The following is a 13,727-nucleotide window of genomic DNA, read 5'->3' as shown; positions in this document are numbered from 1 at the left end:
TTTTATGAAGGAGATTAAAATGTGTTCTTTTCCAGGTAGTTTGGGTATTTACAGAAAGTATTACTCTGTATTTGTATCACTTTATATTTACAATACTGTAAAGGCATTATAATGATCAGTAATAAAGTTTTATCCTTCAAAAATATGTATAAAAAGGGAGGTGCGACTTGAACGCCGGCAAGTACGGTATTTAAAATTACTTATTACTAAATCAGAACAGTATTGATATTCTTGTAATTGCTAATAACATATGGTACAGATAAATTACTGAATGAAAAATGAAAAGTGGACTAAAATAATATTTTTCAGCTGCTTAAAAATCTTATACTATTTATTAAAACTTAAGTTACAAACCAACGACTGGAAAGAAAGTATATAATAATTTACAAGAATTTGGAAACAGTGCTGTGTATATAATTAAGAAATCAGCAAACAAGAGTTTCCAAAGAGTTAAAAGTTACTAAAATAGTTCTCTCTCATGTGTTCAATCCATAGTATTTAATATTTTTTTTAACAAATATAAAAAAGTATTGAATGAAAAATGAACGAATATAAAACAGACAGTAAATTGTGATTTTACACAAAAATTAATTAAGTAGCCTAATGTCTATAGAAGAATTCATGTCTTCAAATATTTTTAAAAACAAGCCTGTAAGTCAACAAATTTAGCCATACTAAGCGCAGTAGTATATTTTAATGATTTTTACAAATGTTATTTTTCAGAAAAGAATTACATGAAATATTAAAAATAAAATACAATAAAATGCTTATGTGGTAAAAATTTAGTGAATTAATCTCAAAGAATTTTATATTTCATTTATAGTATATAATTACATAATGTACTCACTAGATACATTATACCATTAACATAACACAAAAGAAATATAAATATTTAGGGATGGCTGTGTTCCAAATCTTCATGACATTTCTTTTATGCATAGAATGAAACATACTTTATACACTGGTGTCCAAAAGTTAAGCATAATTGATAATTATGTGAATAAAGATGGAACTGTTAATCAGAATGGCGGAAAACGTGATATGTGAGTGTAAAATGGTTATGAAATATGGAAGCAAATCAAAAGAACGATAATAATTAATTTTATTATCCAAAGTAGCAGTTTGAAAGAAAACTGAGAATAGCAAGGGTTCACACTTTAAAGAAAAAAAGAAAGAAAACATTAAACAAATTACTGATGCTGCAGTTTAATAAGGCGTGTAGTCACCTCTGACAGCCAGGCATGCTGCACAGCGATTTACCATACTTGTTATGAGATGATGAATGAGTTGTGGACTCAAACGGTTCCAAGCTTCTTGGAGAGTTCTCTTCAGTTCTGTAATGAGCTTGGTGGGTGCGAAAGGGCTGCAATTTGTCTCCCGAGCATATCCCATACATGCTCAATAGGATCTAAATCAGGGGAGTTCTCAGGCCATGACATGCGCTGGATGTTTTCTGTTTCAAGGAAGTCATCAACCAGCACCGCTCGGTGACATGGCGCATTATCATCCATGAATATGAAGTCAGGACCGACAGCACCTCGAAACAAGCGAACATAAGGCTCAAGAACTTCGTCTCTGTATCTTTAACCAGTCACAGACCCCGTGTCAAAGAAATGGAGGTCTGTGCGGCCGTTCATCATGATGTCTGCCCATACCATTACTCCCCTTGATGGAAAATGATGTCTTTCCGATATGTTTCTTGGTTCAAAACGTGTTCCACATTCTTTCCATATCGTTACCCAATGAGAATCAGAACTCAGACTAAACCGGGACTCGTCACTGAACATCACATTGGCCCACACTCCAATGTTGATATTTCACACTCCAGTTCAAATGAGAGCATTTCTGCGCAGATGTGAGGGGATTACAAACTGCTGGTCTTCTGGCATACAAGCCAGCATGATTGAGTCTCCTGTAAACAGTTTGTCTCGAAATTCGTATTCCTGTGGCGACTGTGAGCGCCGAACCCAGTGCTCTGGCAGTACTGCCCCTCTGACGTTGCGCACTTATTACCAGATATCGGTCTTGGCGAGGGGTTGTGATTCTTGGTCGACCTGATACTGGTCGTCGGGTAACATCTCCTTCTTTGAAACTTCTGCCACAGTCTTGAGATCACAGACTGCTTCTCATTCAGAATTCGAGATACTACAGTTTGTGATCGTCCAGATTCCAGCATTCCAACGATTCTTCCTTTCGCAAACATCTCCAATTGGCATCTTTGTGCCATCATTTACCTTGTTTGATGGTTAACAATGTTCTTTTGCACAGCAGTTGCCTGAAACTTGTCTGAACTACCTATGCTGCGTGAATCGGTTTCTCTGCGTTCCGACATGCACAGGTGTTTCACGCAGGACGTAGTCGGCTGAAAAGTTTTGCATAAACCCAATGTTTCTTCTTCACCCAATTACTATCTGCAAGAAATTTGGAATACTTTTACGAATATTTACTCCATGTTTTTCACATTTTACAATTTATGTTTAACTTTTGGACACCAGTGTACAATGGCAGACATCTATTTAATATACACTATTGTCTAACTTTCTTCACCAATGACAGGGCAGCCAGTCAAATGGATTTTAACATGTTGACTGTTGGCCCTGTCAACACGTTTGGTCATTTACAGTTCTGATGGAAAGAGCATTCCTGGAGGATGCATCCGGGAGACTCCCAGATCCATCCTCCAAGAGATCCTTTCTTTCCCAACCACCAACTTCTCAAGAGGACTTTTGGCTCGACAGCATTTTAAGTGTTCCCATGCTCCAAAGACACAACAAACTTACAAAACATCCATGCCTTTCCTAGGACTCGAGACTGGGCCCAAGGCTATGGCAGTTTTTCCACCAATAAAGACATGGTATCTAGATAGATGTCTAGTTTCCCCCCCCCCAATGACAAAATAGCCAGCTAACTGGGATTTTGGCACATCAAACATCAGCTGTTGAGACCATCCATTAGATTCATCTTTATTGCTTGGTTTTGTGTCAAGTCCTCCAGGCTGTCCTTTGATGAATGTAATGCATAATATTATTACATTTTGCAAAAGTATAGCCTGGGGGACTTCACATAAGACCAAGTAATGAAGTCTTGCTAAAACACCTAGACACTTAATTTTTTAACTGGTAGGTAGCTAAAACATAGCGATAATTTGTAAGACATTGATAATCAAATCAATATACATGGGCAAGGACCTCCCAGATTACAAGAATGGTTACACAAACTACAGTTGGATATAATGATAGAGTCCCAAGCAATGTCAGCAACAGACTGTAGAAAGCGAACAAGCTGAATGATCATGAACAACTGTGATATGAAAGTCAATGCAGCACACATACATTATTGCTGACTATCTGTCACCATGCAATGAACCACACCTGATACTGACTTCACTGAAACTGGACCACAGCAGATAAAGACATGGTATCTAGATAGATGAATCTTGATTTCAGCTATTATGAACAATCAAGAGCAAGTCAGTTAAATTCAAAGTGATGCCAGCTTTTCGTTTATGTGGGGTTCTTGACAAATTTAAAGAACACTGTAAATAATATAAGCTCTCAGATGATTCTCTTGACAAATCCCACAAAAGCTCCTTGGAATATTCATAGAACATAAATTTAGATCCATGGTTCTGATACCAGTGTATAAAGAACAACTATGATGAATGTTGCAAAAAAATAAACTGGCAAACATCCAAAACTTGAAACTAATGTTGAGACATAATCATACTTCAAGTTGGAAAGTGAATTGGAAATTGTTTAATCAGCGTATAAAAGCTATGCCGTGATATTTAAAATATATGAATGATTAACAATATAAAAATTTCAGATACTTTTTTATGTTATTAAATTTATATAACATACCTTGACCACTGTTCAGTAGAGTTTCAATAGATATATTCACATCTTTTACAACAGCCTTTCCATATGGTTGACTTTTTAAAAGTATATTCAACATAAGAATGTCTTCTAATTGCTTCACTAGTAAGTTCCAATGCTCTAAATCCAATGACACTGATTCCCAATCACTCTCACCACTTTCCTCATTCTCTTTATCATTACAGCTCTTTTTATCACCATTAGCTTTCCGATGTTCAACGCTAAATGATGCAGCCATGATCACGGATACAGAACGAGCCACTACCGCCCCGATGTATGCAGCTACGTTGCCAGTTGCCTTCAGAAGGGTTTCACGAACTGACGCCCACCAGGGAGAAACATGTTCTGAGTCTGAGCTTACTAATTTGGGATCTGAAACAAATGAAATGTTAAAATTAATTCACAGTTTTGTTATTTATAAAAATAAAAAACTGGATTTGTAAACAAAATTCATTACTCATAAAATTACTTGCCACTTAATGAACTTATATGCTTCATGACTTGCTGCAGATTTATCCATTTATCTGCATTCGGGCAAAATCCAGCATCAGAAACCCAATGCTTGAGTAACAAGAACTATAAGGAAAAAAATGTAACATATCTTATTTTCCCATTTTATTTAAATTTTCACATGCAAAGGAATTTTTCTGTTATTTAAAACTGATATCCTCAACACCAACATTTTTATGTGTGTCTACTTATGCATATACAGCAGATGTCGCTTAATATGATCGCAGTTAAGTTATCATTTGGATATTGTTATTGAATTGCTGGAATACCACTATTTGTATATGAAAAGATGGAAAATGCATGATTTATTGAGATTAAAAATTTCCTTAATATGACCAAAACACTATAGAATAAATTTTTTAAACTGAAGTAAAGTTGCTAGATAAGAGATAAAATCACCAAATAAGGTCAAAATAGGTCCCAAAAATTGAAAAGTGCTGCCAAATATTTTGTTTTTGATTTTAGTCAACCATTTGAAATTAGGTGAAAATTTTGGCTTAGATTTTGAATAACTCTATTGATTTGAGGATGATCAAATACAAGTCCAAGTTCAAATACAAGTTCTTAGGAGCAAAATAAATTTCTGTAAATTCTCCCCTTGGCACATTATTAAAAAATAAATAAAAAAAGAAATCCCTTTGAAAACATCCATGTTACACTTATATTGCTCTTTTGGCTAATTTTACATTCGCATGCTCTCTCAATGTCTCTCAGTCAATAAGGGATGAAGTATGCAGTATGAAGATTAAAGGTAAAGCATTGGCCAATAATTTTCAGAAATGTTATGAACAGTTTATAAACAAATACAAAAAGAAGTCCATAATCTGGACTCGTCAGGACTTCGGCGATTCCGGTTTAAGGGTTTTTCTGGATTATAGATCATCAATTTAAATCTGGTAAGACAGCATGCAGAAATTATACAATTAAAAATATGAAACTGTAATTTATGAAATAAAGGGCAATTATGATCTAAAGGGTATCAAAATTTACACACACACAAAAAAAGCTTAATATTTATTTGTTTACTTTATTAAACATTTCTTTCAATGTAAGTTGTTTAAGTTGCTTCATTTTTTGTGCAAAAGGCGCATGCGTAAACATTAAGCACGCATGCATAAAGCATATGAAAAAAAAAAAAAAAGAGTTTGTGGCTCTGAGGTCCAGATTGTAGATCATTCCAGATAATGGACGTCCGGATTACAGACTTTGTACTGTATCTGCATTTTGTTAGTTAAAAGTCTGTGAAAGTACTCATTTTTATATTGCTTGTATTATTTATATCAAATGAAGTAAATTTCACTGGTATTTTAAAAGAAATTTTTTCTTGTTGTTTAATGTTATCAAAATAGCTGCAGACAAATATGATAACATTAAGTGGCATCTACTGTACAGTAAAAGTCTGAAGGCTTGAGAACATTTGATAATCCAACATCATTAAAATAATAAATAATAAGTTAAATGATAAAAAAGATAAAAAAAGTATTTTATTGCTTTTAAATTGCTTAGTTTGTTGAATCAATAACAGGAAGATTAAATTTAAAAGTAAAATAAAGTATCTTACTCTTTGCCAAATGGCAATAAACTGAAGTGTGGCAGTTCAAAATATTTTAAATTGGATATCTTTCAAATTCCTGATAAATCGCTAAGCATCACCATACCTTTCTTTAAATTTGATATATTATTTTGTAAAAATAATATATAGAGGTAACATTAGGATGCAACATCTTTTTATTTGTGTAGCCATATTTATTTTTTTACATTTATTATATTAATTTTGCAAATGCACACAGATAACATTTAGTGGCAGCAACCTTTTATTTGATTTTTTTCCACACTTTTTTTTAAATATTTACTACATTATTTCATTAAAAATAGTTATGGTGATAACTTTTGGTGGCAACATTTGAAAAGTAATATGAGCACAAAAATGATACAGACACAAAAGTGAGGTTTGAGACTAATAGCATCTTTGGTGGTAATAATTTCCTCTTTCCCCAGGAGAGGAAGAAGGATTTTATGAAACATAAAAATATACCCAGAGCTATCAATCTTGAAACAAATAATAATAATAAAACAGGGGGGCTCTTTTCACACTTAAAAAAAAAGACTCCAAACTGAAAAATTTGATTTAAAGCTCTTTTATAATACACTACTTGGATTAAAAAGCAAGATATAGCCTGGTTTTGAGGTAAAATATATTAGCTTAATAAATACATTTTTCTTTGCATGAAATTTTTATTTTATTTTATGTTTTTGATTAATTCCATTCAATTCTACAGCTGCCAACCTTGCGATCTGAAAAACAATTTATTTTGAAAGAAAATCCAGAGAATTTCACATTGCACAGGGATGTCATTCCAAAAGGTGCTCCAAGTTAACTTAAATTTAGTTTAAAATGCATGATTCAGGTTATTGAACAGTTTGTAATACATTCCTGATGTAAAATATATTAGTATGCAATTAGATATTCTAAATTTCATGCTCTTGGGCCAATTTCATTTTGTAAATTTTTCACACTTTTATACTGGTTAGGTTAATTGATTAGGACAAAACAACTCGAGGGCTATCTGCCCATAGGGATGGATGCCTTTATAGAGGACTTTTTAAGGGAAATTGGATCACATATAAGTTACACAAGGGAAAAACCATGTAAACCAAACATGCAGTCAACCAACCCTACACCAGGATTCAATCCCAGGTTCAACTACCAGTATTCAGTTTGGCCACTGGTAGGCTATACTTTTCTGCAGAGGAAATCTTGAATAGGAAAGAAAAGCTCCTATCTATAAGTGTACTTTTTTAAGTATAATGATAATAAAGTTAATAATTAATTCATGTGTATTATGTGTACACATTAATACACATGGATGAACTTAGAAATGTACCATTAATTAATGTAAAATAAAACTAAATACAAATACTAATGGACAAAACGTTGGTTGATCTACAAATGCCTGCTATAGATTAAAACTGCGATAAAATGGAATTTAATAAGAAAGAGGTTAATAAAATGTAATAGGGAAAAATATAATTCAGGTGAAAAAAATTTTTAAAAGAAAATCTGAAATATAGTATGGGTAGAACAATCAAATTTAAGTTTCATTAATTCAATAAATTTCCTTTATTGCTGGTACACACTTTTCTTAGTAAAGGCTAAAAATTAAAAACTGGGAGATTTGGTGATCTCGAGTGAGATGCAATGAATAACCAGAAATGTCGGCAGCTATTTCCTTAAAATTTTACACTGGTAAAAACTCTTAAGTGTTTTTACATGATAAAAGTAAAATTAATAATTAATATGCACAAGTGAATAAGCTTAGTAATAAGTCATTTGGTAACTCAAGAAAATTGAATTATAAGATTTATCTATCAAAATTAAGTTTCCCATTAAAGTTAAGTTTTCATTTAATACTTTACAAATCTCTTAAATGCCCTAAAACATATCAGATCAAATAGAAATTAGTCACAAAAATTATGGCAAAAATATCTTGAAAAAAGATGAGGATTTTGCACATTTTGAATTTTATTAAGAGATCACAATATTACCTTTTTGAACAACGTAATTGCTTAAGCTTTGCAAGGTAGCAACAAGAAAATTTTTAAATCATTGAGCTTTTTAATCAAAAGTTAGGTTTTCATAAAATATGAAATAAAAAATATGATAATGTGAAATAAAAGGAAATAAAAATAAATAATATGAAATAAAAAATATTCGAGCTTCAAGGTGCACATGCTTAGGTGGAAGACTTTGTGCTCAAAATTTAGCGATTCTAGATGCCATGTTTCTCCATCAAAATTTAGCAATTCTAGGTGCCACTGTTTCTTCATAATGCAATCAAGTTCAAAAGACAATAAATTATGTTCTGCTAAGTGGTATCACACTTAGTGCTTGTTGACACCAGAGGTGCCATCTGTGAAAAATATGTAATATTTGTGTTCTAAAACGATGACGCTGATGTTTGTTTATAGCACCACCTTGCGGCCACTTGTATTGAGTTTGAGTGTGTTCCGAGAAGCCGCTGGGAGATGTGAACTAACTATGCGGCTTTTTGAGTAATTAATAAATTTTAGTATATAGTACATTTTTTTTAGTTCTTGTGTAAAGCGAGCTATTTAATTATCAGTTTTACTGAGCTATTGACGGGCCCAGTGCTCTTATCTTGGTATCACATTTATTGCATCTATATTGCTCAGTTTTTTGACTAGATTTGAAATACAAATATCTTATGCTTCGCAGAATGGTAACACAAAATTTTAAATCCCTGATATTTTATTCGAGAGTTTCTTAAATTTGCACCAAATATGAAATGAATAAAAAATAGATTCAAAATTCTGGTTCTGAGGTGAACATGTTTGGGTGGAAGGACTATGTTTATTTAAAACTGTGTAACTTTAGGTGCCACAGTTTTTCCACAGTGACAGGAACTTACGTGTATACATACAGATTCTTCATTATTTAATAATAAAGGTAGAAGTTCTTTACTCACCAGAAGCTTCTCAGGCAAAATTCCACTTTCTTTTAGAGCTACTTGAAGAGTACTAAAACATTCTCCAACATGTATAGAAGAATGGAAAAGAAAGCCACCTATAATAATAAAAGTTAGCACTTATCTTTTCTCATAACTTATTAAAAGAATGGTGTGATTTCATATATATATATTTGTCTTAACCTCATAATTAGTCAATTATAACAAAAATGTCATTCACAGTTTTCCTTCAAACTCACTTTCCTTCTCAAAAACAGTCATTTTTCTTTAGTTAACAAAGATTCATTTACTGGAAGACTTTGAATTTTGAATTATTGAAATTTTACTGAACTCTTCAACTATTAAATTTCATAATATGCATATCTATTGTGTATACCAAAATTGGCTAAATGTAGCATACAAATGCAAAGAAGACTGTAAATAAGATTCACTGTCATGTACACACGATTGTAAAATATTCATTGTAAAAATTCTGTAAAATATTCATTATAAAAACTCTGTAAAATATTAATTGTAAAAACTCTCTGTAAAAATTTCTCAATAAATAATTTCCACTGGGTGGGTTATTTTCTATTAATAATAAACTTAGGTCGGAAGCTTCCTCAGTGGTACAAAGTGCAATGTCTTGGGCAATATCTTAATGAAATCCAATCTAACTCCAATCTTGATGAAATATAGCACACTTGATTTTCAAGCAAGAGGAAGGTCACTGTGTACATAGTTTTCTCAAAAACCAACCCACAGGGTCTGCACTCTTTATATCGTATATTTTAGGCTAATTAAACAAACTTTTGATTAAAAAATCAGCGATTTAAGAGCTTTGTATTGCTACTCTGCAAAGTGTAAGATACTTGTGATTCAAATTTAATAAAAAAACTTGGTAATGAAGCGCACTCATGAAAAGGCAATAAATTTGTCTTTCGAATTAAATAAACAAACTTAGCAATTTAAAAGAAAAGTGCTGCCACTGTTCAAAGTATTAAAAAAAGTTATTGGAAAAGGCAAACAAAACTATAGAGAAAGTACTTGAGTTACATTATCTTTACAGAAAGTGCACCCTACCATAGTTAAGTGAGCTTCAAGCAAATTCAAACTTGGTGCACTACCTTAGTGCAACATGAGCTCTTATATCAGGCTAATATGTTGCAATGAATTCTACATTAACCATTTTGATTTAGCATAACTTATGATTTAAACTAAGGAAATTTTAAAGACAGAAAAAGTAAAATTCCTTCAAATATGCTGCAGACCTAAAGTTTGAAGTTAGGATGAAACACAGATAAGCCTCATTTCATTAACTCAAAAGTATGGTACTAGCCGGAGCCATGAAATAACACTAGTTGGATTCATTAAAATCAACTTTTTCTCTCTTTAAATATATATATATATATATATATATATACATATGGTGTATATGAGTGATGAAACAAATTTAGAAGTACTGATGTAGGAACACCATGACGAAGAAATGCAAAAATACTGATAGTGAAGCACATAGATGACATATTGGTCGCACTTAGAAGTGGTGTAACATCAGAGTGCCTGGGTCAAGGACCCTACCCCTTGTCGAACATGTAGGTTGTTTCAAATACTGTCATGAGTAAATAACATAAGATATAATAATTTTTTTTATAAATTATGATCATACTTTTGAGTAATGGGATAATAAGATATTCTAGCAGAAATAAAGCATATGCCAAGTTCCAATAAAGACCTAAAAATGCCATCTGGGAGAGCTGAGAAAGGGGAAAAGAGTTGGCTTTAACCTGAGTCTAGAGATACATACAATACAGATAGTGTGAGTCAACTGGAGCACTTAAATCATAGCATAAGTTATAAAGTACAGTACAGGTAAAGTAAGTCAAATTAAAAATTATGAGTACTAAGTATGGCCATAGGCCTTTTACAATTATTTGGGTTATTTACATCATAATCGTAGACCCTTATAACAGGGTTGTTGGTACTTGCAAGGTTAGCATAAAAATTCAAAATATTTCAGTTCTTCAATGCCTAATTCATCATGAAGCTTTTGATTTCGAACATACCAGGGCAACTTGGCGATCTGTCTTAGGGCACAATTTTGTGCCTGCTGGTAACTTTTTCCTATATGATTTGCATGAATATGCCCAAAGCATGCAGAGATAACACAGTATGAGACGCAATGCAGTTTTATAAATAAGCAACTTGTTATTTATTGAAGGTACACTTTCGAGAAATTAGGGGGGGGGGTGAAGCGTAGCTTTACTAACTCGAAACGTTTTAAGGATAGATGTTACGTGTGGGTACTATGAGAGAGTTTTACTGAAGATCAGCCCAAGATAAAGGACTTGCTTGGCCCATAGGATATCTTCTCCATAAAGTTGCAGGTTCTTATTGAATTTGTTCTTCTTGGTAAAAAGGATTGAGTCTTATCTACTTTAACTTTGATCTTCCATTTTGTCAGCCATGTCTGAAGTATATTTATGCAGTCTTGTAATCATTGTACTGCTGGGCTAATGAATGCACTTTGTGAGAGGATCGCAGTGTCATCTGCATATATTGCAAGTGTTGTGTTCTGTGTGGTGGGAATATCATTCACTTAAATACTGAATAAAGTGTGTCCAAGCAGACTTCCCTGGGGGACACCAGCAAGAATTTCCCTGTGTGTTGATAGTGTATTTGAGACGTGCACGACAAAGTGTCTACCAGTTAGGTAGGATTTAACTATTTAACTATGTTTGTGATGCGGTATGGGGAGCCCAGGTTGTGTAGTTTGTAAATGAATGTGTCCGCCCATGCATGATCAAAGGCCTTTGCTATATCCAGGAACAGACCTCCAGTAACTTTCTTATTCTGCAGCCTTTCACTGATGAGTTCCACAACCCGATACAGTTGGTTGACCATCAAATGTCTGCTATGGAACCGAAATTGGTGAGGTATGATTATACTATTTTGTTCCAGATGTTGTTTGATCCTGTTGAGTAGTACCGCCTACATAATTTTGCTCAGTGAGGACGATAGACTTTTCGGATGGTAGGATTCTGGTGAAATTGCCGGCTTCTTGGGTTTCAGAATCGCCGTAATTTGAGCCAACTTCCAACTTTCTGGGAAGTGCTGCCATCTGAGTAATAGGTTGATCATCTTTGTGAAGTACAGTAAGATCCGACTGGGAATCTTTTGATCATCCTGTTGCTAATAGCATCGTATCCAGGGCTCTTGTTATTTTTCAGCTTCTTTACATACGAGCAGACCTCCGACGACATGACTAAAATCGTGTTGTCTGCGCGTGGGCTTGTCGTATAGTTGTTGTGAAAATCAATAATTAATTGCTCTATTGTTGGGATCATAAATGTTGTTTGTGCAAAACTGAGATTTCAGATGCTGTGCTAAAAGTTCTGCTTTCTCAGTTTCTGTGTAATGGATCCATTGAGGGCCTTTAAGGGACAGAATATTGTTGTAGCATTTTTTGTACCTTTTGAACGCTATCCATATAGAGTGCCTTTATCCATATCTGCAGAGAGGGACTCTAGGTAGTTAGCCCAGCGGAGTTGTGAATAATAATTAGTGAGAGGCTTGACAGTGTCACACAGCCTATTGAAGATGATTTTGTCCTGTCTAGATCTGGTTCTCTGAAATTGCCTCCTGGCAGCATTGTGTTTTTTGATGAGCTGGTTAAGTTCCTTGGATCTGATAAATTTAGACAGTTTCACTTCTCTCTGAGCATTTTTGTAAGCATTTTACACTGAACAGGTAAACACCTTGATTAAACTATCAATGTCCTTGCCTGAGTATATCGTTGAGATAGTGTACTGGATGTTGTTTAGAGCTTTGGAATAATATTGCCAATCAGTTTTAAAGGCTCTTTCGACTGGTATAGTATAACTACTGATATCCAGTACCAAACTGACTGGATTGTGGTCGGAAGATAATTCGTTCAACACAGAAACATCCAGCGAAACACTGTTGTTTCCGAGGAGGAAGAAGTCTAAGATACCGGTGGATCTAGTAGTGTTGGGGTAGGTGAAACTGCTATCTGGAAAGGGGCCCTGTGGGCCAAATTGAATATAACATTGCCAATTGTGTTTGAATTATAGCAGTTTCACACACAGTGTCTAGCATTCAGGTTTCCACCTACAATTATGTGTGTGTCAAGTGTGAGTAATGTGTTGAGATCAGCCTCAACAGCTGTACGGAGTTTTGATAGTGGTATGTAAGTGGAGACAAACATGTATGTTGTTTGTTGTGATAGAAATAGCTGTGGCTTCAATGGCTGAAAGCTGTGGAATTGTTATTTGACAGTGAGGAATGCAGTGTTTAACCCTTTGACGGGCGGTGGTCGCGCCCTGAAAGCACCAATTTTCGAAATTTTTTCCGTTCTTGTTTCCAAACTGTTTGAGTGAAAACTGATTGATTACTTATCTTTTACCTCTAAATAATGCAAAATTACTGCAGAACTATACATTTTTTAAATCGGATGCCTTTTAAAATTCATTTTCAGTGAGACAAAATAACTTCCTTTTATTTATATTAATAACTTAAAATTTAAATTTTTTTTATCGCACATCACTATTTCTATCATAAACAATTAAAATACAGCAATAATTAAACTGCATATATAAACAACCTGTGTATATTTATGGTATTTCCTTTGTGGTTTCAGGGCACGACCACTGCCCCACTAGAGCATTGTGTTACAATGTGTTGGAAAATATAGCTTATTGTAAACCTTTAACTGCATCATCTCTCCTCCTTGAAATGTTTATTTAGTTTAGTTCTTATTTTAATGTAATATAGTAGTTACTTCTACTTCTTTTTCTTGCTGCCACTGTTTGCATTGAGAACGGACTATTTCAACCTAATTGAGATGCAAAAACGA

At 33.6% G+C, this 13,727-nt stretch overlaps 1 protein-coding gene across 2 annotated transcripts in view; it reads right to left on the bottom strand.

The window, feature by feature from the left end:
* Nucleotides 1–13,727, bottom strand: part of Rab3-GAP (Rab3 GTPase activating protein) — a 244,686-nt gene that overhangs the window by 77,302 nt on the left and 153,657 nt on the right. For both annotated transcript variants that reach the window (XM_085825301.1, XM_085825302.1), the window contains exons 21-23: nt 8,873–8,970; nt 4,349–4,451; nt 3,861–4,247 (exon numbers count right to left, since the gene is read on the bottom strand). In XM_085825301.1, coding sequence (XP_085681427.1) covers nt 3,861–4,247; nt 4,349–4,451; nt 8,873–8,970 — 588 coding nt within the window. The remainder of the gene's footprint in view (nt 1–3,860; nt 4,248–4,348; nt 4,452–8,872; nt 8,971–13,727) is intronic.

Source organism: Stegodyphus dumicola, chromosome 10 (genome assembly GCF_044657685.1).
Source record: "Stegodyphus dumicola isolate Sdum_Otavi_A_Nest chromosome 10, ASM4465768v1".
NCBI lineage: Eukaryota > Metazoa > Arthropoda > Arachnida > Araneae > Eresidae > Stegodyphus > Stegodyphus dumicola.
This window is presented reverse-complemented; position numbering and strand designations above follow the sequence as displayed.